The sequence below is a fragment of the Scaptodrosophila lebanonensis genome, unplaced genomic scaffold (assembly GCF_003285725.1).
Source record: "Scaptodrosophila lebanonensis strain 11010-0011.00,11010-0021.00 unplaced genomic scaffold, SlebRS2 tig00000001-arrow-pilon, whole genome shotgun sequence".
In the NCBI taxonomy this organism is placed as follows: domain Eukaryota; kingdom Metazoa; phylum Arthropoda; class Insecta; order Diptera; family Drosophilidae; genus Scaptodrosophila; species Scaptodrosophila lebanonensis.
This window is the reverse complement of record NW_022060529.1, coordinates 23,127,011-23,153,406: the sequence shown is the minus strand read 5'-3', so window position 1 is coordinate 23,153,406 and position 26,396 is coordinate 23,127,011. Positions and strand designations below refer to the sequence as shown.

General features: G+C 39.8%; 10 protein-coding genes across 19 annotated transcripts; 3 read left to right on the top strand and 7 right to left on the bottom strand.

Moving 5' to 3' along the window:
- LOC115630475 (WD repeat-containing protein 48 homolog) lies at positions 1–3,451 on the bottom strand. Of its 2 annotated transcripts, none has more exons than XM_030527062.1 (8): positions 3,211–3,451; positions 2,808–3,021; positions 1,756–2,747; positions 1,454–1,698; positions 1,198–1,393; positions 939–1,133; positions 775–880; positions 1–50 (listed from the first exon to the last, which is right to left on the bottom strand). In XM_030527062.1, the coding sequence occupies exons 1-8, from the start codon at positions 3,250–3,252 to the stop codon at positions 46–48; spliced, it is 1,995 nt and encodes a 664-aa protein (XP_030382922.1). In that variant the 5' UTR covers positions 3,253–3,451; the 3' UTR covers positions 1–45. The 2 variants fall into 2 exon arrangements, with proteins under 2 accessions (XP_030382922.1, XP_030382913.1); XM_030527053.1 differs by lacking the exon at positions 1–50 and adding an exon at positions 141–645.
- A 2,497-nt stretch (positions 3,452–5,948) lies between these two features.
- LOC115633775 lies at positions 5,949–6,664 on the top strand. The gene has a single exon (XM_030531249.1). It carries the CDS (start codon positions 6,069–6,071, stop codon positions 6,534–6,536), a length of 468 nt encoding a protein of 155 aa, XP_030387109.1. The 5' UTR covers positions 5,949–6,068; the 3' UTR covers positions 6,537–6,664.
- A 588-nt stretch (positions 6,665–7,252) lies between these two features.
- On the bottom strand, positions 7,253–11,664 carry LOC115633350 (F-box/LRR-repeat protein 6). The gene is made up of 9 exons (XM_030530788.1): positions 11,526–11,664; positions 9,973–11,046; positions 9,699–9,909; positions 9,461–9,630; positions 8,982–9,122; positions 8,748–8,915; positions 8,440–8,672; positions 8,233–8,367; positions 7,253–8,169 (listed from the first exon to the last, which is right to left on the bottom strand). Exons 2-9 carry the CDS (start codon positions 11,023–11,025, stop codon positions 7,956–7,958), a joined length of 2,325 nt encoding a protein of 774 aa, XP_030386648.1. The 5' UTR covers positions 11,026–11,046; positions 11,526–11,664; the 3' UTR covers positions 7,253–7,955.
- On the bottom strand, positions 11,209–13,229 carry LOC115633357 (UPF0605 protein GA14893). Its single transcript, XM_030530801.1, has 3 exons — positions 13,065–13,229; positions 12,592–13,006; positions 11,209–12,535 (listed from the first exon to the last, which is right to left on the bottom strand). Exons 1-3 carry the CDS (start codon positions 13,103–13,105, stop codon positions 12,020–12,022), a joined length of 972 nt encoding a protein of 323 aa, XP_030386661.1. The 5' UTR covers positions 13,106–13,229; the 3' UTR covers positions 11,209–12,019.
- Positions 13,230–14,153: 924 nt separating this feature from the next.
- LOC115627011 (NADPH:adrenodoxin oxidoreductase, mitochondrial) lies at positions 14,154–16,358 on the bottom strand. Its single transcript, XM_030522535.1, has 4 exons — positions 16,093–16,358; positions 15,249–15,621; positions 15,021–15,192; positions 14,154–14,962 (listed from the first exon to the last, which is right to left on the bottom strand). The coding sequence occupies exons 1-4, from the start codon at positions 16,329–16,331 to the stop codon at positions 14,310–14,312; spliced, it is 1,437 nt and encodes a 478-aa protein (XP_030378395.1). The 5' UTR covers positions 16,332–16,358; the 3' UTR covers positions 14,154–14,309.
- A 112-nt stretch (positions 16,359–16,470) lies between these two features.
- On the bottom strand, positions 16,471–17,021 carry LOC115627019 (UPF0605 protein GA14893). Its single transcript, XM_030522548.1, has 2 exons — positions 16,978–17,021; positions 16,471–16,918 (listed from the first exon to the last, which is right to left on the bottom strand). Exons 1-2 carry the CDS (start codon positions 16,991–16,993, stop codon positions 16,650–16,652), a joined length of 285 nt encoding a protein of 94 aa, XP_030378408.1. The 5' UTR covers positions 16,994–17,021; the 3' UTR covers positions 16,471–16,649.
- Positions 17,022–17,305: 284 nt separating this feature from the next.
- Positions 17,306–21,344, bottom strand: LOC115625491. Of its 7 annotated transcripts, none has more exons than XM_030520593.1 (3): positions 21,325–21,342; positions 21,148–21,260; positions 17,306–17,628 (listed from the first exon to the last, which is right to left on the bottom strand). In XM_030520593.1, exons 2-3 carry the CDS (start codon positions 21,239–21,241, stop codon positions 17,525–17,527), a joined length of 198 nt encoding a protein of 65 aa, XP_030376453.1. In that variant the 5' UTR covers positions 21,242–21,260; positions 21,325–21,342; the 3' UTR covers positions 17,306–17,524. The 7 variants fall into 7 exon arrangements, with proteins under 7 accessions (XP_030376453.1, XP_030376405.1, XP_030376415.1 ...); XM_030520545.1 differs by lacking the exon at positions 21,325–21,342 and adding an exon at positions 18,525–18,929 and having other exon boundaries at positions 21,148–21,233; XM_030520555.1 differs by lacking the exons at positions 21,148–21,260; positions 21,325–21,342 and adding exons at positions 18,525–18,929; positions 19,292–19,315.
- A 147-nt stretch (positions 21,345–21,491) lies between these two features.
- On the top strand, positions 21,492–21,887 carry LOC115625528 (cytochrome b-c1 complex subunit 9). Its single transcript, XM_030520606.1, has 2 exons — positions 21,492–21,688; positions 21,758–21,887. Exons 1-2 carry the CDS (start codon positions 21,557–21,559, stop codon positions 21,791–21,793), a joined length of 168 nt encoding a protein of 55 aa, XP_030376466.1. The 5' UTR covers positions 21,492–21,556; the 3' UTR covers positions 21,794–21,887.
- Positions 21,813–22,623, bottom strand: LOC115625481 (39S ribosomal protein L18, mitochondrial). Its single transcript, XM_030520533.1, has one exon. It carries the CDS (start codon positions 22,462–22,464, stop codon positions 21,904–21,906), a length of 561 nt encoding a protein of 186 aa, XP_030376393.1. The 5' UTR covers positions 22,465–22,623; the 3' UTR covers positions 21,813–21,903.
- A 93-nt stretch (positions 22,624–22,716) lies between these two features.
- Positions 22,717–26,266, top strand: LOC115625458 (tafazzin homolog). 3 transcript variants are annotated; one of them, XM_030520509.1, is made up of 5 exons: positions 22,717–23,040; positions 24,106–24,430; positions 25,260–25,496; positions 25,552–25,940; positions 26,003–26,266. In XM_030520509.1, the coding sequence occupies exons 1-5, from the start codon at positions 22,909–22,911 to the stop codon at positions 26,048–26,050; spliced, it is 1,131 nt and encodes a 376-aa protein (XP_030376369.1). In that variant the 5' UTR covers positions 22,717–22,908; the 3' UTR covers positions 26,051–26,266. The 3 variants fall into 3 exon arrangements, with proteins under 3 accessions (XP_030376369.1, XP_030376375.1, XP_030376383.1); XM_030520515.1 differs by lacking the exon at positions 22,717–23,040 and adding an exon at positions 23,518–23,651; XM_030520523.1 differs by lacking the exon at positions 22,717–23,040 and adding an exon at positions 23,955–24,044.
- The last annotated feature ends 130 nt before the right edge of the window (positions 26,267–26,396 follow it).

Below are 26,396 nucleotides of genomic sequence, written 5' to 3'. Positions count from 1 at the left end.
GCTTCCGTAGAGCATTTATTATTTCTACAATTGCATTGTTTTTTTTTAATCTGTAATTTTACGATGTAACATTATACTTATAGTTATACGTATATATATATATATATATATATATATATATATGTATAAATATTTATATATAATATATAGATGTAGGTACATATACACTACATATATGTTTATGTGAATCTAAGTAAACAACTGTGAATAACGCTGGCGCGTCTAATTTTACTTAGGCATATATGTATTGTACGGGCCAATCGCAACATGCTTTTTAAAAAATTGTTTATAAATGGTATGTGTGTGTGTGTATGTTGATATTTATGCATCGTTTTATGTTGCAAACTAGCTTCATCTAAGTCTGAACTAACTTTATTCCTCAACAACAACAAATTGTTTTTAAAAGTGTGACCATTTTCGGGACAAATGTTTGAATAAAAATAAATATCAAGGGTTAGTCCACAGGACAAAACATATACTACATACAAATACTTTCTCGCAACTTTGACGGGGTTTTTTTTTCAAAAACGAGGAATCACATGCACATTTGTGGAAAGCGACGCCATAAAATAGGTCATAGTACTCTGGGAGCAGCTCATGCTCAATACTTGCGGGTCACACGCTCCAAACTATCACCGATTGAACCTATAAGTACAACACTAATATTGAAAAGACGGCAACTGCACAGGCTTGGTGAAAACAACAGCATTATGTGAATGGTTGCGTATGTATGTTGTGGCCAGTATGTTATTGAGCAAGGATTTTGCTATTTACCATCATAATTAAAATTTTGCTTCGTTTTGTATTGAAACGTTAGATCAGTCGATTGCTTCCATATAAAGTGACGCACCGTACGCAAATCCATGTTGGGATCAACAACCTATGGACATACCAAACACATAAAATCTTGATTGCAATAAATTGTTGATATTCATTACCACATCATTGCACCAAAGTTCAATGCGCTCTTCGGCCGGTAGCTGCGATCCCTCGGAGTTTGCATCGCTTTGACTGTTTTGCAGTGAATTGTTTGCATTTCCCCCACTGGGAGTTGTCTCCGCATTCAGCACCTTCTCTAGCACATGCTCGCACACCTTTCGGCATTGTATAAACTCATTAGCCACCAAACGGTCCTAGAAATGCAATAAAGGAATCGATATAAATTGCCATTTTCTGGGCATTATTCTATACACATACCTTTTTAGGTCGTTCCGGCTTTGCCATCTGTGGATGGGGTTGTAGGAAGAATGGGATTTTTAGGAATTTTGGTATATTCTTCTCGATGACCACGTCTGTGACCCATTGTGGTGCTGTCTCATGCAGCAAGGTACTCTCACTATCACCTGCAGCATCGCGTACGAGCAACCGACAAACGGTGCGGCCGCCCACTTCGCTTTAAGATTGACAAACCTTTTACATAGGTCATGATATGCATAGAACTAGATTGATTTACCTAAATATAACCGGTGTGTGCTTGGGCACTTGGAAATATCCGTTGCCGCGTAGATCCGGCTCCATTTCATTTGGCGGGATGCTGTGTGGTGGCGTCCAGTATTCCAGCAGTGCCTCAAGCAATAGCTTACCATAGTTGATCTTTATTTCTGTCGTAGGATCAACACACTCTGGGAGGCCTGCCTCTATGGACACCCATGCCGAGAAACAATCGACTTCCTCCTGGCCCAGAACTATCGTTGGCATCTGTGAGAACATTTTTTAAATTTATATTTTTGGAAATCATATGTATTCGATACTCACGCCAGTTTTTAAATCAACTGTAAACCAATTTGGAATGTAGACTTGTTTGTTACGTTTCTTGACTTCCTCTTCGTAATCAACCTGGCCAAGCTCTTCTTTTTTTACCACACGCAGCACATCATAGACCACAACTTGGTCCTGGGAATCCTTCGTTATGATGTATCGCTTATCATTCAGCACTGTGCACTCTTTAATTGCAGCACCACCTTTGATGCACGCCAGCTCCGTGCCGCCTAAGGTCCACTGTGCATCCATACCGCCTGAGCTTAGCGTACATCTATCATACATGGGCAACTTCCAGCAACGTATATCAGAGTTCCATGTCGTAGCCCACACACCGGTTTTGTCAATGTTGTAGTCCAAACTTAATACCGGCGCTTTCTCCTCACACACCAGCATCTTGTTGCTCGGATTTCGCATTTCAGTCACTATGATGTTCCGATCCCTACTTCCCGAAATGATGTACTGGAAGTTCTCGCTCATTAGTAGTGACCACACACCCTCTTTATGTACATGTATAGTCTGTATGCATCGTTGCTGACCCAGATTCCATACTTTGATGGTACCATCTGAACTGCCGGAGACTACCTGGCTTCCGTCAGGAGAGACCACCAGACAGCGCACGTTCTCCGTATGTCCGCGTAACTTCATGCTACGCATACAAGTACGTGGATCCCATATGCGCAATATATTCTCCGTAGAGCCGCTTACAATTACCGTTCCAGAGGGATTCATGGCCAGACTGTATATCGAATCCTTCGAGCCGGTAAGACTAGAGGTTGTCACGGTGTTGTTGCTGGCAGTTAATGCTGTAAGTGTGTTTACATCCCACAAAAATATTGCTTTATCCAGACCAGCGCTGGCAACTTGTTCCCGATCCCTCGCATAAGCTAGCGCCTGCACATAATCGCGATGTGTGCGTAGTGTAGACATACAGAAGCCCTTATGTGCGTTCCAAACTTTTACGGTGGTATCACAGCTGGCACTAATGACTGATAATAAGCAGATTGATTGCTTTATTCAACAAAAAGCTAATAATTTGGGATACTCACGGTTTCTACCATTGCAGCAGAGCACTATGTCGTTAACCCAGTCGTTGTGATGCTCCATTGATTGTATATACATGGACTCCGAGCGCGTATTCCACACACGTATAATAGCATCACGCCCTGCCGAGTACAACTTCCCATTGTTTGCGTCTAACTGCAGCGCGTTGACACCATTTCGATGCTGTTTCTCCTCCGCGTCCCGTATCACAAAGGAAACCTGCAAAATCGTTTATTTGCGTCGTGTAATTTAATTAAAGCACCGGTATATGCTCATATATACATATGTACGTTTCCACCACCCACTTCTCGGAGAATTCGAGCAGGCGCTCCGCCCTTCGGCGCACTTAGCGGTTTTGTATTTTGAATCATCTTTTTTATTGAAACTCCTTTGGTGAGATTGTCTTACCTGCATTTTTTTACGTCCCTGACAAGTTTTGTGCGTCAACATGTCTTCCTTGGCCAGTGCTGGTCTCCGTAATCGCAAAGGCGCTTTTTACGCTTCGTGGTGTCTTCACGCGGTTGATGTTTATTGATGCACATTAAACACGTACATTAATTTAAACTTTATTCAATTTAAAATTATTTAGAACTGTGTACATTAACAACTTCAAAGGTTTATATCCAGCCACAAATTTTTCGTAAGAATTTTTCTGCTTTCTACTCTCCTGCTCTCACTCTTTCGGGCCGGTAAGTGTTGCCACTCGGTTTTAATGCCGGTTTTCAGTGCTTACCGAAGTCTTTACTATTACATATTATCAGTGTTGCCAATTTGGCTTTTTTCCCGTCAAATCTGGTTGTTTTCGAAATGAGATTGCGGGAAAATATTCCAAATTGCGGGAAGCGGGAATTCTGGATTTTTAAAAATACATTTAGTTTTTTTTTCCGCTTTTTGTAATTTTGCCAACATTTATGTAAAAAAATGGAAACGAAGCAGATTTATCATTATTTTTTATCAATATTTTCGTATGTGTGGTTAATGAGGGCAGATTATTGAGTTATTTTTATGCAAAAAGTGACTTACATTTACTAATTATGTATATAATGCCGCTCGTTCATGACAGTAGTGGCACTCGCTTGTGAAAGTAGGCCCTACGTATTGACAAAGAGACTGCTGTGGTTATACTACACATGACATCACTAATTTAAACCATTTTTATCTCAAAAATGCGCTTAATTTGTAAAGGTGGGAATGCCGAAAGAATGCAATAAAAAATGCCGTGATGTTTGGCTCACTTACAAAGAAACACAGACTCTCTATGGGTCAAACAAAATTAGTTTTGTAAAGCTACTGAAGAAAGAAGCAGCTCTGTACCTTTTTCTTGCTCAACATACAGCAATAGCGCAGATTGACCGCTTTTGAAATGTTCACCAAGATGATGAAAAAATGTATTTTCCAAGGTTTTTTTAAAGCATTTCTTGTAAAAATAAATTTAGCTTTTTATTACGCTTTTTTGCAATAATTTTTAGCTTTATTTCACTCTCCTTCCCGACAAAAACAGCTTTTTTCCATCTAAAAAGTTGGCAACACTGCATATTATTACACTTCACATAGGCTTAATGGGCAACGCCACGGCATATCATGGCTTATAGGGTCGAAAATACCGTTCCAACGTGATTAAAACTCAAGTTCAAATCAACGATCCACAATATCATGCCAGACACGCCAATTAATTCATTTATTTAAAGCCTTATCCTCGAAAATAACGGAAACACCTTTGTTACACCCGAAACTTTTCGAATCGAAACGTTGTGGAGTTGTTTGGGTTAAATTTGAATGTTCCAATAGGAATGTTTTGCATGAAATGATGGCATTGTTGCCACGAACATCATTTGAAAGAATATTTTTTGAGTAAACACGTGCCAAATGAGCAACGAATTATTGCTCCAATTCATTGAATACTTCTAAACTGAGCCTTTCTTGTGAAAAAATAACACTGAAAATTACAAAAATAAACATTTGCGCATGGGAAAATTTAATCATATTGTTGCTATACGCATATTTGAATTGCCATCAAGGTGAAAACCGTGTTTTCGTCCGCATCCACTTTAACGTGCGCACTAGCCAAAATTTGGTAGCAAATAATGTTCGCGAGCAATGTTCGCCAAATGTATCTGTGCTGCCGAACAAATTCAGGCAACAAATTCGCGTGTGGATGGCCTGTTTCAATCAGAATAGCCGTGATGTAGCCGTTCCACAACACTACCGTTGCTGTTGCAAATTCTTTTTGATTTCACCACCCTGTTGCTATTATAACCAGTGTTGCCAATTTGGCTTTTTCCCGTCAAATCTGGTTGTTTTTGAAATGAGATTGCGGGAAAATATTCGAAATTGCGGGAAGCGGGAACTCTGGTTTTTTAAAAATACATTTAGTTTTTTTTTCCGCTTTATGTAATTTTGCCAACATTTATCATATATCACATATGTGTGGTTAATGATGGTAGTTTATTGAGTTATTTTTATGCAAAAAGTGACTTACAATTACTAATTATGTATATAATGCCACTCTTTTATGACAGTAGTGGCGCTCGCTTGTGAAAGTAGACCCTACGTATTGACAAAGAGACTGCTGTGGTTATACTACACATTACTTAACCAGTTTAAACCATCTTTATCTCAAAAATCCGCTTAATTTGTAGAGGTGGGAATGCCGAAAGAATGCAATGAAAAATGTCGTGATGTTTGGCTCACTTACAAAGAAACACAGACTCTCTATGGGACAAACAAAATTAGTTTTGTAAAGCTACCGAAGAAAGAAGCAGCTCAGTGCCTTTTTCTTGCTCAGCATACAGCAATAGAGCAGATTGACCGCTTTTGAATTTTGACGAAATGCGTAAATATCATTTAAACTGTTCACCAAGATGATTTTTTTCCAAGGATTTTTTTAAGCATTTCTTGTAAAAATAAATTTAGCTTTTTATTACGCTATTTTGCAAAAGTTTTATGCTTTATTTCACTCGCCTTCCCGACAAAAACAGCTTTTTTTTCTTTAAAAAGTTGGCAGCACTGATTATAACTGTTTATATCTACAATATATTAACTTAGTTTTATAACAGTAAATACCTTCAAGAATATATATTTTTGAAATATATGTTTTACCTGTCTAACGTAAAGATATTTATGAAAATCACAAGATAGAATGTAAGGGCAGCCGGCAGAATTTTTCACACCCACACTATTTGGCAACACTTTATTTTACATAACAAAGAAGAAGCAGCGCCGTCGCCTTTTATTTCATTTGCATTAAGGTTAAAATTGTATTTATAATGGCTAACACCTCGAAGAACGACGCTTGCACAATTTGCGATAAGATTGGCCTAAAACCATTCACCAAGGATAATGTGTTTAATTACTACTTACCTTTGCATGGGCTGGTCAGCTATGGTGCGCTCTCAGTAAACGTTATGAATCCAAACATTGTGCCCAAGCTGCTCCCGAGAAAACAAGACCTTACAAATGTATTTCTGATCAGCACAGTGGTCGGAACATGGTTCTACATCTATGGAAGACCACATTTAAGTGACGTTCAGAGCAACAAACGTGGCCTGTATGCACTCCTTGGTTCTACGCTCTTTAGCATGGGATCTGTTCTCGCCTGGGCCCTGATCAAGTCGGCGCTGCCGGAGAACAATTCGCTGCTTGCCACTGTGGCGGGATTGGCGAGTGGTGCGATTATTGTGAAAGTGAGCACAGATTACATTCAGGAGGTGGACAACAAGCTGAAGAAGAACTAAAACAAAATGTCATTTTGCATTAGCCCGTAAAGTTATTCGGGTGCCTTAATCATTTTGCATGCCCTCGTAGTCTGCTTAAATTATAATGTAATCCAATTATCTTTTAAATACATACATATTTGAATAAATTTGTGCCGTTCAATTAATTAAACAAATACCCACTGCAGGAGCATTCAAATGCACATTAAAGGCATAAGAATTAAAACGTTCGTATATAACCAGTTATGGTTAAAAGGAAAATACCAGGAAGATTGGATCTTAGGCTTTAACCTTAGGATGTTCACCAATGGAAAAGGCCCTACCACGACAGAGCAATGAGGAAGTTAACGATTATACTTTTAGATTGAATAACGGAAATGAACCAGTTTTAAGATAATCAAGTTTTTTCGTTTATTTTAAATTAAATGTACCTTTAATTACCATCGCTTAACCGCTAATAATGCTTAACAATTGAATTGTTTTATATACATATGTGTATATATTTTCTTGTATTATTCAATATCTTTTATTATTATTATCTTTATATATTACCTTCATTATTATTGTAGTTATTTATTATCTATATGTATATTTAAAACCCTGCAATGAAAACTGCATTGCGTACGTTATCGATTTCAAAATAGGAAAATTCCTAAGCGCCAATATTTACAATAATATAATTCCGATTAAAATTTCTACAAATTGTCTTAGCGACTTCGAATTGACAACTACGTTTTTTTTTTTTTTTTGTAAATAATTTCATTTTGGAAATCCATACAAAACCATACGAATTTAACTTAATTTTACAAATACATACAAACTTTACAAACGACGGTTTGACTTAGCTACCATTTATGCGATTTGAAAAAAAAAATTAAGTAATCATCAGTTTAAATGTCCTTGAATGTTTAGTCAATGTGGCGAAAATTTAATGGTTTTCCGTTAAAATTCGAAAAAAGTCATTTATATTAATATTGCATTTACACAAAGGGCGAGTTCGCAGAGCGTAAATCCGTGCGTAGCTGCCCTGGATAATATGAATAATTAGCTGCTTAGTGGGTTTGGTTAAGGGAAGCAGTCGCACTTTTGGTGCGACGGTTGACTAAGTTGCTAAAAGTATTTAAATATGTTTGTATATTTTTATATACGTTCTAGAAACAAAATACGCATCATTGGAAGATGTAAGCGATTGTGAATACATTTTGCAATATTGCAGGTTCTACACTACAAACAACAAAAACGATCTGTTTTTTTTTTTGTAGAAGGATGCAACAATTTAAATTTCATTTAAACTGCCGCCTGAAAGAGCAGCAGCATTAGCCACCAAGGCGGCTCTGTAACAATAAAACCTGTCTACATTGTTTTCGCTGTAGCTGTTTGATGTGTGGCTGTTTGGTTGTGAGTGAGATGTTTAGTTCTAAAAATTAGTTGCGAATAATATTAATTGCTCCCACTGCTGTCTTTTTGCACTTTTAATTGCACCTTTAGCACTTCACGTAACTCATGTAGCTCCTGTGGTCCCTGCATTAGACGCTTAACCCCGCGTGGGAGTCCACGGCACGATGCCAAATTTATCGAGCTCATATTCACGCAATTGGTGAGTATTTCCTTGACTGCCTCCTCCGAGACGGAAGATCCACATAGATTTAGATGACTGCAAAAACCACATTGATTACCAATTATGAAAATTCAAATTTTAATATACAGTTATACTCACGCTAGAGGGGATTCGCTACCCTTTTCAGCCAAGGCGCGCAAAGCATTGTCTATCGTTTGTTGCACGTTAGCCCAGGCCAGATCTAACTCAATAAGGCTATGTGCCCATTTAGAAGCAATAAGCTCCAGCCCAGATCTATATGAATCGAAAGCGAAATTTGGATATATATATATATGTACTACTCCCTGCATATCAACGTTCATTTACCCAACATCGCGCGTCACCGAGCAACCCGACAAGAATAAATGCTTGATGTCCCAGGCCGGCAAACGAATAAGAGACTCATGCGTTAAACGCGTGCAGTTGCGCACATCTAGCAGCTTTAATTTAGAACTGCTTTTTAGGATGCGTTGTAAGTGGTCGTCGCCTATAATGCGCGACTCATCGGTCAGAGCTGCCACAGAGAGTTCTTCGAGATTAGGAAAGCCGGGTGAGTCTATCTGTAAGAATCAGCCAACAATTTAAATTCAATAATGTTAACCCCGATATCGTGATCAGCTAATGCGTTTACTTACGGTTTCCTGCAGACTTGCTGTACTGGGCGTTATGTGTGAGTTGGTGACACGCAGCACCTTAAGCTTTTGGCAGCCATTTTGCAGCTTCTCAATGTGCAGCACGCCATGGGATGTGGCCTGTGTGGTAACGTTTGAGAGATCCAAAAGCGCCAGATTTGGACAGTGTGTCTAAAAAGGGCGTTGGTCATTAGTACATAATTTTTGTATTTGTGTATATTGGCACCGTTGACTTACTGAAAGTATGCTAACAATTTGTGGTATGCCTGCCAATCGATTATGCGCTAAGTGAAGATGGGTCAACCGACTTCCCATTGTCTGAAGAGCATTGCACAGGGAATTGACACCAACAGCGCTCTTGCTAGCATTCATTTCCACCTACGGAAAAAGAAATAAAGAGTTTGTATACATATATATTCATAGACTAATCATCCGAATTCCGGTGTATAATTATGTACTATTATAGTTCTATAGTATTGCACTTATAGTAAGTTTGCGGGAAGTGAAAAATGGAACAGGCAGCATGATCTAGCCCTGCATGTCTGTTCGTCCTTATGAACCTGGATCTCACACACTATAAGAGATAGAGACACCAAATTGTACATATACATTATATGTGTACGCAGTACGTGTTTGTCGGTTTAGGTGTTTAGGTTTTCCACTTGTTTTTTATAAATGATATGTTTATTTTGATTACAATCTTTGCGAAAACTTACGTTGATTGAACTCAGATCCAGTCGTTCTAGCTTTTGCATATTATCCACTAAAAAAGTTAGATGGTCCGAAGTGAAACCTTTCCAGCCGGATAGCGTAATGCCTACTAGATTGGGGCAACCATTGGACAATTTTGCCAAGAAACAATTGATGTCAGTTATTTTCCAATTGGCTGCATAAACAACAATTATTATTGTATTCCAAATTCCCGCTAGAGGCTAAGCGAATAAGAATACTTACCAATATTCAATTCAGTGCAGGCACTGCAACGATTATCCACAAACCACTTCAGTTTAAGCTCTGTGCGATATTTTTCCTTAATCCAGGTAGTCAGATCCATTGTGCGCCACAAAGTAGGCCTAAGAGAAACCTGTCTCCAGAGCGAACAAACACGCCCTAATCGGAATAATGTGGGCAAGCAGCCCTCCTTATCGACAACAAGTTCGAAAATCTGCAAATACAAAGCTTATATGAAATTTAAAATTCACAGGATTTCAGGTATTTAGGCACATACACGAAATAGAACTTCTTCAGGTAATTTCTGGCCCCAGACGGTTTGCTCCACCGGTTCCCGCGACATCTCCGCTTGCTGAGTGCCACTAATAGAGGCCTTCTTCTGACGATCACCATTGTTGTTACCGCCTCCACCGCCTTTCTTTTTTCGTGGCTCATACTCACTCTCGTCGCTATCCTGTTTCTTGGGTTTGCGTACTCGCTTCCTAGCTGCTTTTGAAGTGGCCGGTGGCCGGTGTGGTGGCGCGATAACCGCCGCCGGCGGCGCTGCAACCGCTGGCTCTGCCGGGCTAATAGTATCAGATTTCTTTATGCACAGCTTTATTCCCACTTTGTTGTCACTGATCTCACTTTCGTACATGGGCAAGGCTTTAGGTTTGCGAGTACGCGATGCTCGCGGAGATGTAGATGCAAATGCCTTGCCCATTTTCTGGTTGAGTGCTGTCACTAGTGGTTTACCCGACTTTGGTATAGTGCCGTTTATGGCTGCGGGTACCTGCTCTTGCTTTTGGGTCACCGACTCCTTCTGAGCAGGCGGCTTATTCGTTACAGGCGTTACCGGGGACCTCTGCCCATCTGAAGCCGGAGAGCACGACGTCGATGTCGCTGTGTTTGTTTCATCTGTTTGTGTTTCCGACTTGGGTGGCGATAGTATGTTTTCCGGTATGGGTGCTCCTGATCCTACACCACTGGGAGTTCCCGTGGTTGTCGTCGTTTCGACTGCCAACAGCTGTGGTGGCGTCTGCGACGGTGTCGAAGGTGTCAGTGTGTTGATGTCCACAGTGGCGGCACTGTGCGTCTGTTTACCTACTGTTGAGCCCTGCTCTTCTTGTGCCAGCACATTGCCTGACTCCTCCGTTTCAATTTCCATGCGTTCTGGCTCTAGTTTTTTAAGTGTTGCACGGTCTTTTACTTCTTTATTATGGGTAGGAGCCTGTGCATCCTCAAGCTTTTTCGATTTATCTTTATCCTTACTGCCATCTACTTTTTCCTTCCCAGTTTTCTGCGAATCTGTCCCAGTTGACTCCTTTTCAACGTCCTGCACTTCACTCATTTCTCTTCGGTAAAGATTGCGCTGCAATTGGAAACGTTAAGACGTAAATACGCGTTTGTTATTCCGGCCGGAAAATCGATGCAAAATATTTTGGCGGTTTTTCACAATTCTCTATTCATTCCTATTCTTGCTCTCTTTTCTCTCCCAACATACTCAACACACCAACAGTAAATCTCATTTTGCTACAATTACATATATTTTTTTGTTTTTATTTTTATTCGTTTGTTCGCTTTTAATAAACAAGTCGGCTGATTGCGGCCGGGTCGCAACGACACGACATTCACCTTTGTAAGCGTCGTTAACCACTATCACCAAGTTTTTCGGAAATAAAGAACTCCCCACTTCATCAAATCGTATGGTGCACATCAACTTGATTATTTTTCATTCCATTGCTGTAATTTCAGATACATCTTCGATGCATCTAACACTCGGCGCCGACTGCGCTTATATGCCGAACTCCTGCATTGCGTGCAGGGTACAATAATCGGCATTCAACTCACCACTTGAAGAGAGGTAGGTACACAAATGTATGTTATCTGCGTGCTGTTATATAGCTCGCTTGCACGCACTGCGGTTCTGTATCAGCGTTACAGTGCGAAGAGTACGACACTATATATATGTTTGAATTGTTCAATTCCGAAGTGATTTTTTCGTAAGGCGTTCATGGAAATTTTTTAGTTTTTCACTGCCAAGACCGAAGGTTTTATAATTCCACAAAGCACTTTAGGCACTGAATATTAATTGGGCACTACATTGATAACAAGTTGTACACGATTGAACACAGAATTAAGCAAATGACCAACTGCAACGACGTAGAAGCAGAAGCACGACGAACAAGTGCTGTATAACGCCGCTTCAAGTACTTAAAAGGGAGCACAAAAAATAGTGTGACCGTCCTTCGATATTATAAAGATTCAAAATTGTGCGTCTTATTCCAATAACAGTTGCATACTTTAAAATAAAAGTATGTAAGTATGTATTTCTTTTGTTGGCTTTAATACTCGTAGTCAAGATTTGCAACTTCTGGGAGTACTTTGAGATTTCTGTGTATTTCCAGCCATCGCTTGGCATCGTACGTAGTTTTGCCGTATGTGCGTCCAAACTTATACAGTTCACCGGGCACATGACCCGCATAGGCCGGTATCATACCGATATTATCATGATATATTACAAAGTGTCCCACTGGTGGACAAGTTATACCCTGCCGACTTAAATCTTGGCCACAGCACCACTTATCCCGCTTGCGTTTATACATGTAATCGGAAAAGCTGCTAAGGGCACGGTTGGTGAGCACTTTGTTGCTTTCTCCGAAGCGCGCCACGGCCATGGGGATGTGAGCGGCGTAACCGTTCATGATGTACTTGTCCTCATCATCGTCCTCCAAGAAGTGTGGCGTAGTAAACTTACAGTATCGCAGCTTATCTGCCTTTGGAGGGCATTTCTCTTCCTTTATGCCCTTTGAACGACCTGCCACCGGAACGAGCGGTGCACGATAATACGTTTTTGGGAGCTTCAAAAAGATGGAGTTAATTTTTTTTTCAAAATGCAAAAGTAGTGTTTTCTTACAAGTCGTTCATGAAGTTTTTGCTCGAAGAGACCTTTACCACTCTCAAGTAGGTCTCGATGACGCAAAGTGCGATTCTCGCAGCGATAGAGCTCCATTAACCTTTCGTGCTGAGCAACTCCAGCGGCGGCTGCCGCCATATAACGTTTACCCATCTGTCGGTTTAAGTTAGGAACAAATCCGGCATATCCGGGAATTATTGGATGCCGGTAAACGGAATCTACAAAGTGCTCCCGGTCGTTCAGGAGTTTTATCTCTGGCTGGGTTGGATAGTCTTTCGATCCGAGCTTTGCGTGTATGGGGGAAACAATGAGCTCTGGTGCATGATAGATACACGGATCGATCAACAATTTGTGAGTCTGTTTCCCAAATGTTTTCCCCACACGCATCCGATTTTGAGTGCAATGCCCTGTATAGCTACATAAGTATGTTGGGTAAGATTTCGTGCCCGCTCCATTACTTATCCACAACTTACCCTGGCAAGAAATGTGGCTCTGGAGTTATGGAATCATTCATACTTGCGAATTTTACATGTACAGATAATTTTGAAGATAAATTATTCTTTTTAAAATGTAATTGAAATTTTTAAAAAATATACTCTTAACAAATTTGTAGTCAATAGAAGTAATGTCTAAACAAAAATAAAGTCTCCGAGTGCTTGGTAAATTTTAAAAATTTCAACCTTTTTGGTTTAAAACTCTTTCAAAAATACCAAATCAAAATTACCATAGCTGAAATTAAACTTATAGAAAAATACAAGTACAACTTAATCTAGGAGTTTAGTCTTATTTACATTTCATATTATATATAATTTATATGAGTCCCAAGGTCGATAGGGTGTTACCTCCTTCTCATATCAAATCGTCCTTTTATACAGCATTTCATCAGACGCCTTGCTAGAATTAGCTTGCTCAGTCAGGACATCACCAACTTTGTGTACTCGTAGGTCCTGCCGTTTTCAGTCCGTTTTTAGCCAGTTATTGGGCGAGGGGTTTTAGCGTGCTGGATACTTGTAGCTGTCGGATTTATTCAACAGGACAGCTCTTCTTGCGCTGTTCCAGCGCTTTGCCTACATTTTGAAGCTCTTCAAATACTGCTGCAAAATATCTGTGGCTTCATATAAAGGCAGTAGTGTTTGGCCAGGATGTTTGCGTCATCTGCCTTATGTCCAAGTAAGCCGCCATCATTTGTTTTCACTCTTTTAAAGAACAACACGTTCATCAGTAGACAGCACTCGAAGAGTTAGGGCGCGAGTCGGTCCTACACATCCTTACCTATTAAGTTGGCGTCTGCCAGCTATCAAAATATTGATATTATGCTCGAAATCCTAGGATCCTGGATCTCAGAGACTATGTGTGTACGCTGTGCCAGTTTGTTTTATTTTGCATTGCATTCCTTTAGTATGTATGTACATACATGTACATATGTATGTTAGGTATAATATCGAAATAAAACACAAACTTTTGTCCTTTTTGGTTGTTTGGTTATTCTAGCGTTTATACTTCCTAAAATCCTTGCGTTCCTACAGACAGGGTGATTTTAAAAATTGTAAGAGCTTTCACGATTGCTTACATACATTTTTTTTTATTGAATTCCGATTTTTATGCAACTAAATATTAACTATGATCAACAATGCTTCTTATACATATAAGTATTTATACAAATTTACATACTTATTGCAAGTATAGAAAACACTCCCAGAATTGAAACTACATAAATCTTACACGCCCGCAATGTTTAACATTTCCGGTACACTGACGATTTTCTCACGCGGCTTGTTGCTCTCCTTGCCGGCTTGGGTCTCGGCTTGATCGATACGCTGCCAACCTGCCCACGTAACGACGCGTTTGCCGCTAATATCCAGACCCGGCCTGGGGGCGGACGTGTCAATTGAATGGCTCAAGATATCATCGCAAATCGTTTTTGCTACCGTAAAAGCCCCATTCATAGTTGTCAATATGACACCTGTGGGCCCAGAGCCCAGCCATCCGGCAACATAAAGGCCAGAATCCACAATCTGTGACTTGGCATCCTTAAGAACGCGGCCTCGCTGATTGAACACCTGACCACGTTGGACATCAAAGCAAATACTAGAATCTACGCAGCTCGACTTGTAGCCAATACTTCGCAGCACGAGGTCCGCTGGTAATTGCTCTGTGGCATTTGTGGCCACTGCCACATTATTCTGTAGTTCTGTGATGGAAAACTCCATATTTCGATCGAAAATTGACTTTGGTGCGCGTAGAAACACAGGAAGAAATTGTTTTCTGCTTTCTGTTGCGCTTTTAGTACTCTGTTCGCCAAGACTTTTCAACATCAGCTCTGTCAACCGCTTACGTGGGCGTTGGAGCTTGGCGAAATCGGCGTCTATGCCTATAGAAAGGAAATCAAACATTTGAAAGGTACATTTTTAATACAAGTTGTTCTCTACCCTTAAAATCTCCAGCACGCCAAAGCGTTTGCACATTAGGCAATTTAAGCATTTCGCGCAGTTCTTTTATTGTAAATGCTGCCTGCAGCGGCCCTCGTCTGCCAACCAAGTAAACCCGCTCCACTTTACTTCGTGATAAAGCCTCCAGAGCATATTCCGTGGTATCCGTTGACTGTGGAGCACAATGAATTTAATACAGTTTTGGAATTAAAGGACAATGAATCTTACCTTTAGAGAATCCAGTGGATTTAGCAGCATTCGTGCCACATCAACGGCCACATTTCCTTGGCCCACAATACACACGTCTCTGCCACTCAAATCGGGCTGTAGATCCTCGGCCCCTGGAAGTCCATTGTACCAGGCAACAAATTTACGGGCTGAAACCACATGTGCCTTTTGCTCATTGGGCAGTTTTAACTCCTGATCTTGATCGGCGCCGTAAGTGAGTAGGACGGCATGATAGCGCTCGCGGAGCTCCTCTAGGCTCACATCTGTGCCTAGAGTGAGGTTACCGAAAAAACGTAATTGCGGATGTTCAGCTGTTTTTGTAAATGTGTTGATGACGTTTTTGACCTCTGGGTGATCGGGTGCAACACCAAAGCTGCAATTGCCGAATTTGCATAATGAGGCAATCCATTAGTATTGACTGATAAACATGTCAAGATGTTTGGCATGCAACTGTAAATGCAACTGCACTTAATTATATGTATATGTATGTATAAAACACCTGAGGCGTAGCAGTGACTTCGACACTTGCCTGATGAGCTGCTAAAGATGTGGAGGCGTTATCCTCTGTTTGCAAGTTTGCTAGCCTTGACTTTTTTGGCAGTGGCTACCGCAACTCCGCAGATTTGGAGTCTGGACCAAGTCGGCAGTAATTGCCGCATGTATCTTCTTTCCAAGCTTTTGTAAACATATTCTTTTATTTTCAGATTATTTTAATGGAATATTTCGCTCAATCTTCGGACCGTTCCTTGGAAACCTGAACAACGCGACAGCTGCCACCCCCGCACATCCTTAAAACTTAAAAAGTCCCAAGTGCACCCTTAATGCAAAAGTTTCTTGTTTTTACCGCACCAGTCCAAAAGGCACAGGAAGCTTCTCCACAATGTCTACTGCACAATCGCTCAGCTGTTTTAGCAAATACTGAGCTGCATAAAATCCAGCTGGACCGGCACCCACAATGCAAATACGTTTAATTGGTGCAGCATGTTGTACACTTTGCAACCGAACCGAATTTGTAATAAAAGCTTTGCTTCTTTTTATATTTAATAACTTACGAATCGAATAAAAGTTAAGAGAAAAACTCATGTTGACTTAAGCGCTTTCTAATCATGAATAGGCGAATATAGTTTGTGCGTGCGTGCTGGTCGGGGGCAGTAGTGTCTAAAGCAACACTGGTCTTATTTTTTGTAGGAGCGCGAGAATTAAACCTTATTTTTAGCATTAATTAAGAAGAATACGGACTATATTTAATTACATTATGTGCATTGCAACGATTGGTTTTTAGACTAGATATAACAATAAATTTTAATACTTGTTTGATACTTGGCCAACCATTTGATTAATGGGGTAACACTGGCGTAATCAGTGCGCGAAATTTAAATATTTTATAACCATGTTTATAGACTAGTCTCGGTGCAAGGCCAGCCAGCGTTTGGCATCAATTGTCGAACGTCCGTAGGTGCGGCCCACATCGAAAATCTCACCAGGTACATGGCCCCCATAGCGTGGGAGCATACCAATCACGCGAGGATAAATAACACCATTTGTGTTGGCAAACGACCGTCCGACCCCGGCTTTCTCCAAGGGCACCCATTCGGCGCTACGGCGAAAGTACAAGTCATCCTTGGGAGAGCACAAACTGCCATCCGGCAGATAGAAATCAAAGCCAAAACCTAAACCACGTTCAAATCAATTTCCGTGTGAATGGGTGAGTTGGGACCTTTTTACTTACGATTGGCGATTGACATTTTTATTTCAATTTCTTCCGACGATCTGATTCCTTCTGAATGTTTGAGGAAACTGATTTGGCTACTAAATATAGAAAACTGACAGAAAGGGCTTCGATAAAACGATATTTTGTCATGGCAACTGAAGACATTGGGACAGGGGCTAAAAAAAATGAAGATTGTTTTGTGCTTAATGCCAAAAGTTAAATTTTAAGCGCTTCCACGGTGCAACAACAAACGCAACAAGTCATCTGTTTTAAATTGAGTCACGATTTTGGTTTTATGGCAAATTATAATGATAATGTGTCTCCAAGGCAGTTTAAACTCACGATATTTAAAATTTTGGTATATATTGTATATTGATTAATGTGAATTAAGTAACATGGAATTTTGTAATTTACAAAGGCTTCATCTTGATTAACAGTTTTGTATATGGTTGGAGCCTTTTGAATTTACTGGAAGAATCTCTTGTGCGTCCTTGACGTCCAAACTATTGCAAATAACCGAAATCTTTACAAGCTAATTAGCGCCTCTCCACTTGCAGCTGCAGCCTTAGTTGGACTTTTTCGCCTTCTTTTGCTGTTTGCTCTTAAGTTTTTCCTGCTTCTTGATTTGCTTTTCTGTAAGCGATTTGTACAGCTTATACCCGAAGAGCGCTGAAAGACAAAATAGAAAACCGAATTATATTAAAGAGAACATTCAAAATGTACATGCTGATTAATAAAAGTTCAATTAACCGAATATTGAGACCACAATAAATATCACAGCTGCCACAATAGAGGTAGAATAGGTCTGCGCAAAGTTTGCGTGCTGCGTGAGGCGTCGGTCAATGCGAGCAATGGCCTCCTGAAAAGAGCCCTTCATCTCAGAAATAAATCTGTGTCGATCAGAATCGGTAAGGGATTCCATTTTCGACTGTAGCTCGCTAATCCTGCGAAGCAGATCTTGCGCAAACTTGCTATTGGGTCCGGTCTTATCCACAATGCTCTGCACGGATTGTTGCAGTTGCTCAATGATAGATTCATTATCGTCATCGCTGGAACTCATTTTTTAGAAGTAGTGGGATGACAAATGCCCCTGCTCGGCCGGGCCTGATATTTTGGAAGCGGTACGGATGAGTACTAACTACTGGCCGTCAGCTTGGGACTGAAACGTGCACCGTCCGTTTCTGGCAGAGCTTTTGCGGATCGTTTTGGCGCTTTTATTTAATTTTTATGGTGGTTTTGACTTATCTTATCGAAAATCGAACGCCTAAAAAACGAAGTCGACGTTCTATCAAATGTTTACATGTAAGGCCGACTGATTGGGGGCGGAGTTATGTATGTATTCCCCCTTATCCCTCCCTACCAACAACATTAGCCAAATCAAACAGCACCGATAAGAGTCTACCGTTGGTTTTATCATGCGAAGGGTTTTCTAAATAATTTCATTTTCTGCATAAACATGGACGTGTTTCAGTGGGCATGCGGGATTTTGATCTTCCTTGATAAATATTGTCTTGATATTACTTTTTGATAAGTCAATATTTGCCGGGCAGTTTTAATGTGCTTACCAAAGACGAGCACTATAAGCGCTATCATCACCATGAAGACGAGATACTCCCGCGAGCTGTGACCTGGTTGAGCAAGCTGTCTCATATAATCCTCCGCAGTCGGTGCTTTAGGATTAAATATGCTTTCACGCAACTCTTCGCGTTCGGCATCCGAGATGTCTTCCATTTGCTCGACTAACTTCCAGATATCTTCCGGGCTAGGCATTTGAAAGCCAGCGCCCCCCGATTCTTGACCCGGGGGCACTGCAAATCCATTCTCACCACCCGCTGCCGCCGCAGCGGCCACATCCTCGGCAAATGCTTGTTGGTTTAAGGGATCCTCAGCCATTTTTTTTTTTTAAATCAATGATGCAGCTCGCCTACCTGCGCGTGAGTAGTTTACCGAAAGTGCTTAACGGTTTAGGTCTGAATGGAAAGTTATGGCAAGTTAAAGTTGTGTTGATTGCAAGCAGAGAATTATTTTAAACAAAAATACCATTTGAGTTGGAGAGCATTTCAAAATTATTTTTAACTCAATCACTATTATAATGGTAGGCAACAACTAATCAAAACAATCATTTTATTCAACGTGGCAAATTAATATTAACATGAACAGTGGAAATTGATAAAGCAAGCGCAAACAACTTAGTGTTAAAAGTTATTATTTTGAGTAGCTTACTCATTAAATTAAACACTATTGCTGTTTTTAATTCTTCATTTATTTTTTTTTATACTTTCATTTGATCGATTCGTTTTCTGAAGGAGAAAATTAAATCTATTCAACATACGCTCCTGATGATTTAAATTGATTAATTTTTATTTATTTACTCTTCTCTCGACTACCGGAGCTGCGGACTTACTATAAGTAACTGAACTTTTCAGGTATGAAAGCGCGAACACCTCGACCGCCCAGAATACAAATGCACACTTATTTTTAATCAGTTTCTTATATTTCATACACACATATATATAAATATATATATATGTATATATACGTATATCATTGGTTTAGTATTTTAGACGAATTTTGATTCTGTTTTCTGGTGGCAGTGCAAACGTCAGCACTTTAAGCGACAGTCCCAAATAACTTGACGAAGGAAACCAATTCAAGTTGCGATCGTATGTACTTATGTACGTAGGTACTATGTGATTAGATTGTCGTAATTCCGTAATTCTGCGCTTATCAACAGAAAACAACAACCGGTGGAAGGGAAACAAGGTAACTTTACTAGGAGGGTATAACATGCAGTTGAATGACTTCTGAACAATTAACATATTTTAAATAATTTGCTACACAAAACCGTTTCCGTGAAAGACGCCAAACCGTGGGACTTCTGTCGAAATCTTGTTGTAAAATTCTAAAGGGTACTAAGAGGCAGTTGGCCATAGTATAAAAAGCTAAAATTTAGTTGAAATTCACTAGACCCATATATTTATCATATATTTTGAGTTAACTTTTAAAAAAGTATTTTTTAGTAAGCAATATATTTACTGCCTTAAAAACGAGCAATATTTTCAGTATACATTATCTGATTTGATTTGGTATTATATATTTTGCATATTTATGATATTTTCGTTAACACAAACTGGTGATTATTACTATTTTTGACCCAACTAACCCTTTTAACGGCCGCAATACACGTTTGCAAAAAACGTGTGGGTCGCATGAAAATAAAATGTATAGCTATACGGACATATGTACATACATGTGTATATTTATAGTATAATGTTTGTGCGACATCGCGTTTGACTTAACTTAATAATTGTCCATTTTGCATAAAATTGGTATGTTGTAAATATAAATAGTATTTCCTAACAGGGTTACGTTGCGTTTCAGCTTGATTTAGAAGAATCTGAGGAATCGTAAGAATCGAAACAAAGACAGATAATCTTTTCATCGGGACCACTAAAGTACTAACTTTGAAGGTGTGTCTACCCACCCACACTACGTAATTAAATGAAATAACTTGTGTGTACGAATTTGAAGCTAAAGATTAAGTTTCCAAATGACATTTCGATCTTTTAAATATTTGCTGTTCTTCAAAAGTTATGATATTTGCAACGGAAATCCCACTGTGCGTCTTTGGTCTGGATGTACTATCTAGGAGAATACTTTAGGTCACCAAACATGCGACCATCGTTGTGTTTCTTTGCTTCTTATCAGCTGCACTTATCAATAGTTTTGTTGCCTCATTGCTGCTAATAAATTAAACACGAAAAGTTGACTACGTATGCAGGAAAAAAAGAAACGGTCCGAAAGCACACGTATGTACAGTAAGTATGTATGTATGTATATATTATATTAGTTTATGGACAGATATGGGCTCTTTAAAATTTATAAAACCAACAGAAATACAAAAAAATAAATCAGAGTACTGCACGAGAGCATGCCAACAGAAAATAAGTTAACAACTTCTCGAGAGGTGGCAAGCTACCGCTATTTAGCGAAGTGGGGGAGTGGCACAGGGCAGGCATCTTGTTTTGTATGGTGAAAGTGGAGTTCTTTCATTCTGACCCAATTTGTGGTGTGGCTTTGATTTTAGTGTGGTTGGCTGGATTTTGTGTATGATAGGTGCATAGAATGGCGCCATAGTAATTTTTTTCTTGTGTTGAGGGTGTTATGAAAACATTCACACCTACTCACCTGCGAGTCCAAAAACAACAACAGCCGGCACATAAAATGCTAGATTAGGAATGGATTGTTGGAATGGCGAGCCGGCGTCAGTCAAATCAACCATTGTGTAATACGTGGAAAAACTAAATAATATGAAAAATAGAACAGATGTTTTTGTAACGCGTCAGTACGTCAACTTTATCTCACAAATCGACGGAACAAGAGACTGAAGTTCAGTTGGTGTCTTGAAGCTGGATGAGAAAGTGTCAGTGTTGAATAACGTCTGGGTATAAAAAACGATAGAGATATTTGTATGTGTACACACTTTAGTATATCATTTTTTCGTCATTCGTGCACACTTGAAACGTATACAGCTGACTTTTGTCGTGCAAAGAAGGAATTCTAGTACCAGGAAAATTTTTTGCTGAAAGCCTCAAAAATGAAGGTCATCTATAATACCCTTTTTAAGCGCACATCAACATACGCTGTAGCCATCATCGGAGCGACTTTCTTCTTCGAACGCGCCATCGATGTTTCCTCGAATGTAATCTTCGAATCCATCAACAAAGGCGTAAGTTTTGCCTAATAACCTAACTTATGTAATAACAACTCTTATTTCTTATACTCTTATCCTTTGCAGAAACTTTGGAAGGACATCAAAGGCAAATATGAATAAGTAAACGTTTAGGTGCTGCTAGTTTTACGTAAACAATGATTCGTTTTAATTAGCATAAAAATAAACGTTTATTTTAAACACCATAAAAAACAAATCTAATGTGTTTCCCTCTATTTCGTTGGTGGTAAGTCTACATTCTGCTCTGACACTTCCCAGGGCTTTTCGTGTCGATAGGCATCCCAGGGTTCTGGGTTCTTCCAACGTTCTGGTTCCTCGAACGATACACCGTTCTCCTGGACGGTTTTTATTAATTTGTCCAATTTACTGCCGGGCACAGACTGAACATTGCATGTCATTTCTGTAATGCCCGACTGCAGGCAACGTTGTGCTAAAACGCGACCTAGATTTACATACGCAGCGGTGTCGTTGGTTTTATACAATTGCTGCTTGATGGCCCACTCTGATGTGCTGGCGCTCAATATAGTACCATTCTCGAAGTGCTTTACACTTGCGGTCACGTAACGTGAACTCATGCCGATCTCTAACGTATGCCAGTAGGATCGACCGGGTTTCTCCAGATGATAACCTCTCGGCTTGTATGCAATCCGAAGGCGCTCTAGATTACGTGGATTGCGGTTGGTCGCGTAGCTGCCATCACTTTGAAGAGTCGTGAGTTCCTTAATTTTGTGAAAAACGCGAGCTGAGCTCAGGGGACGTGCAGCGCGCGACATTTTCGATGATAAACCTTCAGCTTATATTGTCACAGCTGTTATTTTGTTGATGTTGAGGTTATGCCCGCTGGCGTTGCCACATGGCAGCTGTAGGGAATGTCGGCAGCTGCACAGCTGATTTCGCCTTGTTTATTTGTGATTTTTTTTTAGAATTTTTAATTTTTTTTGGTCAAATCACTTTCTTTGCTTTCTTTTTGCCAAAAATTTTCCCAGACATGCGCGTTTTTGTCAAAGTGCGCATGCACAAAATCTCATTCCGTACAGCTGTTGGTGCGTTCGCGAGCTAAAACTGCAGCGGCTACGGTGTATGGAAAACGTGAAAAATTCCAGTGTAACATTCTTATTGGTCAATTGATGGTTATGTAAACCTGGTCTACAATCTTTTCAAAATTCAGCTGCATATCAAATACATACATATACATACGTAAATTAAAAGTGTGCATTATGTCGATGGTTGTGCTTACTGGTCTATGCCGCTTGCGGCCCGGGAATGTCACGCGATGTTTTCTAATGCGACAACAACTACATAGTCATATATATCGCCGGCACGTGCTCAGGATGGCGGTGGTGACAAGGGTGAGTTCGTAACTTCGGGAATCAATAACAAACAGCCTTGTTGCATTTCCCGCCCCCAATTGATTATTTCAACAGTCCCACATGAAATCCACAAACTGAATGCAGTTCAGGGTTGTCAACGGGCGGCAAATTTAAAATTTAAATGCACTATGTATTTGAACAAACGTACCGTCAAACGTACACAATTGTTATCTCGATGTAATTACTCAATGAGTAGTATCGATTCGGAAATTAAAACCTTTAACACTCTTTTAGCTGATAATGTAATTTACTTATAATTTGCACAGCGAGCATTTCATGTAACCTCTGTATGTGTTATCCCAGCTGTTACTCTCCTGACTGCAGATGTGCGCATATAACGGTGCTCTTGTACTCCAAGACAGAAATCAGTTACACTTAAATGTTCCCACCGTCTGGTTGTGTTTGTCTTCCGTCTGAAATACGTTCTCTGGGTTCTGAATGAAATGTTTATAAATGAAATGTACACAAAAAGAGAGAAGCATATCAAAACGAAGAACAAATGTTTCTAATTAACTAAAACTACTTTAGACAAGCCAATTACATTATTTTGAATACGTTTTCTGTAGCTCGCAATGCGTTTGGCGCGTAGGGTGAGTAATTGATATAATTTTTATTGCGTGCAAATATTCGAAATCTATTCACTCTCTTGCGCATATCAAATGCACTAAAACATGCAGTTTTTGTAAGCGCTCTCGCGCTCTTACTAATACCTCTCGCTTTGTTTGTATGTCGTTGCACGTGCAGGGACCTGTATTGCGCATGTTGTCCTTGCAGGTCCAGTATGTGCACTGCATTTATTAAAAAAAAAAAAAAATTCCACCCAAGTCCCCTGTAAAAGGTTGAATATTTGTCAATCATTTTTAAAGCGATATTTTGAATATGTGTAAATTTGTTACAGAAACCCAAGACCTACACATTAGAAAACTAGTTTTTGTTCCCCTTAGCCGATATAATTGTAACACTGAAGAATAATGGTGGTCAACGTATTGAATTTTAAATCGTACCGCTCATACAGTGCTCACATTTTGCGATTACCACCCACAGCACTACGTCCAAGCTCCTGAGGCGCGCACGCTGCCAGACGAGAGATCCTTGTCATCGCCTCCACAGAAGCAACAGCAGCAACAAAAGCAAGTGGAGGAACTGCTCTGCGAGCAAGTGACTTCACAAAGTCAGGGCGACCAACAGCAAAAACAGGAGACTCCTGAAAACTTGAGCAAGGACCCATCGTTAACAATGCCCTCTAGTGTCGATGTGCCATTCAACATTGACTGGATATTTCCTAAGCTACGGCAGCCCTCAAAGCTCTGGTATTTTATAAGCCAAATAGTCATCACTGCAGTTGGACTCTTTAGTAAATTTGTGCTTGGTAAGTCCACATGGCGTAGACGTAATGTGAAACAATTATACGCCCTGTGTCCATCACGTCTATGACCTTTCTCAACATGATGCGACGCCTTGTACAACTGGATAAATGAGCTAACAACTTGTGCAGGTTTTATAAATTATTGTTTGAGCTTAAGGCAATTCCCTTAGTTGCCATTTTTATCTATCATCTTCTATTCTGCCAATTGTCGGTCAGCGTTTGCTTTGCTTTATTTTGCAAATTCAATGTAATCGTTTCTCTATTTTTTTGCATTTACATTTCCATGGTCGTTTAATTTTCGTCACGGAAGCTTCCTAACGTCTCTGGTACACATATATACACTCATCTAAACAGTTTAGGAATAACGTAGAGAGAAAGAAATTAGAAAACACTTGTACCTTTGACTTTTCTTTTCACGAGTGTATGCATTTTATTTACATATTAACTAATTTATTCACAATTAAGGTTGAGGTGTCAATTTCAGCATTCAATTGTTTGATTGGTGGTTCCATTTCTATTAGCTCTTATCACAAACATATGTACGTACGAATATACTATGTATGTATAACTTTTGCCAATTTTTTCTAGCGCAATTACGCCTGTAATTATAAGAATATGGAAAACTAAACGACTTTGAAATTTTGAGGGTTTTTGTTTTGATAGGTTCAGCTTCTGCATTGGTAAGGTAGGCCATGAAAGCATAGACATCACGCGATATTCATATGCAAATTGCATAGCTCACGTGTTCAGGGGGGATACTTTTTTTTTTGCTTTTTGTTCATTATATTACAGTATATTACATGCATTAGTCGTATTTCGCTTTACTTTGCAGTCTTTATGAACAGAACGCGTGTTCATAACAAAGAAAGACTTGTGGGTCTAGTATCTAAGCGACCAAAGGGAGTGCCCTTAGTGACTGTCTCCAACCATCAATCGTGCTTTGATGACCCCGGTCTATGGGGTGTGCTTCCGGTCCGATATGTTTGCAATACACTCCGTATACGTTGGTCTATGGCAGCACACGATATTTGCTTTACCAACAAATATCACTCATGGTTCTTCATCTACGGTAAGTTGCACATTCCAATTACTTATTTTATGTAGTATTTTTCTATTTGGCACAGGAAAATGCATACCGGTTATTCGTGGCATTGGTGTTTATCAGGAAGCGATTAATTTGTGCATTGAGAAATGCGCGCTTGGCCATTGGGTGCACGTCTTTCCAGAAGGAAAAGTTAACATGACGAAGGAGGAAATGCGACTGAAGTGGGGTGTAGGGCGTATAATCTATGAATCGCCCAAAATACCAATCATTTTGCCAATGTGGCACGAGGGTATGGACGAGGTGCTGCCAAATGTGGAGCCCTACGTGCTCAAGTGGCGAAAAAGAGTTACTCTTAATATTGGGCAGCCGTTGGATCTAACCGACTTTGTGCAGGACCTTAAGAATCAACAAGTTCCCGAGCCGATGGCTCGAAAACTCATAACAGATAAAATACAGGATGCCTTTCGTGTACGTATCGAATTTCATAAATTTAACGCTTTTTTGTAAACCCTTAAATTAATTTCTTGCAGGAATTACGGGTGGAAACCGAAGAACTGCATAGACAGCAAAATAAGTGACTAGAAAGTTGACGGAAAGATCGACGAACTTACGTAGACCTTATTAATTAGTGTTAAGCATAAAATGAAGCATGGAAAACAGTTGTCTAGATCTTGTTATCTACATATGTATATTTTTCGTATTGGCGCTTGCTTCCGGATTTTAGCTTGAAAAGTTGCAATTTTGTACATTGGTTTTAAGAATTGATGCTATATAAAAATTACTTAAAGTATAAATGTGCATTATCAAAATAGTGTAAATATACATGAAAATGATATTTGGGTAGTGCATTTGAATTTCTTTCTTTCGCGCCAAATCTGCTTATATTCCAACAAATGTATCTGGCAACTCCGAAAAATTTTCAGA

What these genes read in the sequence shown, in the direction of transcription:
- LOC115630475 (XM_030527053.1), bottom strand. Translation starts at nt 3,252, where the DNA reads ATGTTGACGCACAAAACTTGTCAGGGACGTAAAAAAATGCAG. An exon ending in CTGCTGCAATGGTAGAAACC is followed by an intron (nt 2,748 to 2,807) that starts GTGAGTATCCCA and finishes GCTTATTATCAG; the next exon opens with TCATTAGTGCCAGCTGTGAT. An exon ending in CACACACCGGTTATATTTAG is followed by an intron (nt 1,394 to 1,453) that starts GTAAATCAATCT and finishes TCAATCTTAAAG; the next exon opens with CGAAGTGGGCGGCCGCACCG.
- LOC115633775 (XM_030531249.1), top strand. Translation starts at nt 6,069, where the DNA reads ATGGCTAACACCTCGAAGAACGACGCTTGCACAATTTGCGATAAGATT.
- LOC115633350 (XM_030530788.1), bottom strand. Translation starts at nt 11,025, where the DNA reads ATGAGTGAAGTGCAGGACGTTGAAAAGGAGTCAACTGGGACAGATTCG. An exon ending in AAATTGTTAGCATACTTTCA is followed by an intron (nt 8,916 to 8,981) that starts GTAAGTCAACGG and finishes CGCCCTTTTTAG; the next exon opens with ACACACTGTCCAAATCTGGC. An exon ending in CAGCAAGTCTGCAGGAAACC is followed by an intron (nt 8,673 to 8,747) that starts GTAAGTAAACGC and finishes TGATTCTTACAG; the next exon opens with ATAGACTCACCCGGCTTTCC.
- LOC115633357 (XM_030530801.1), bottom strand. Translation starts at nt 13,105, where the DNA reads ATGAATGATTCCATAACTCCAGAGCCACATTTCTTGCCAGG. An exon ending in GAGCCACATTTCTTGCCAGG is followed by an intron (nt 13,007 to 13,064) that starts GTAAGTTGTGGA and finishes ATACTTATGTAG; the next exon opens with CTATACAGGGCATTGCACTC. An exon ending in AAAAACTTCATGAACGACTT is followed by an intron (nt 12,536 to 12,591) that starts GTAAGAAAACAC and finishes ATCTTTTTGAAG; the next exon opens with CTCCCAAAAACGTATTATCG.
- LOC115627011 (XM_030522535.1), bottom strand. Translation starts at nt 16,331, where the DNA reads ATGAGTTTTTCTCTTAACTTTTATTCGATTCGTAAGTTATTAAATATA. An exon ending in GTGCCTTTTGGACTGGTGCG is followed by an intron (nt 15,622 to 16,092) that starts GTAAAAACAAGA and finishes CGGCAATTGCAG; the next exon opens with CTTTGGTGTTGCACCCGATC. An exon ending in GCGTGCTGGAGATTTTAAGG is followed by an intron (nt 14,963 to 15,020) that starts GTAGAGAACAAC and finishes TCCTTTCTATAG; the next exon opens with GCATAGACGCCGATTTCGCC.
- LOC115625491 (XM_030520545.1), bottom strand. Translation starts at nt 18,852, where the DNA reads ATGGCTGAGGATCCCTTAAACCAACAAGCATTTGCCGAGGATGTGGCC. An exon ending in GCTTATAGTGCTCGTCTTTG is followed by an intron (nt 17,629 to 18,524) that starts GTAAGCACATTA and finishes TTTGTCTTTCAG; the next exon opens with CGCTCTTCGGGTATAAGCTG.
- LOC115625528 (XM_030520606.1), top strand. Translation starts at nt 21,557, where the DNA reads ATGAAGGTCATCTATAATACCCTTTTTAAGCGCACATCAACATACGCT. An exon ending in TCGAATCCATCAACAAAGGC is followed by an intron (nt 21,689 to 21,757) that starts GTAAGTTTTGCC and finishes TATCCTTTGCAG; the next exon opens with AAACTTTGGAAGGACATCAA.
- LOC115625481 (XM_030520533.1), bottom strand. Translation starts at nt 22,464, where the DNA reads ATGTCGCGCGCTGCACGTCCCCTGAGCTCAGCTCGCGTTTTTCACAAA.
- LOC115625458 (XM_030520509.1), top strand. Translation starts at nt 22,909, where the DNA reads ATGTCGATGGTTGTGCTTACTGGTCTATGCCGCTTGCGGCCCGGGAAT. An exon ending in GGATGGCGGTGGTGACAAGG is followed by an intron (nt 23,041 to 24,105) that starts GTGAGTTCGTAA and finishes TACCACCCACAG; the next exon opens with CACTACGTCCAAGCTCCTGA. An exon ending in CTCATGGTTCTTCATCTACG is followed by an intron (nt 25,497 to 25,551) that starts GTAAGTTGCACA and finishes TATTTGGCACAG; the next exon opens with GAAAATGCATACCGGTTATT.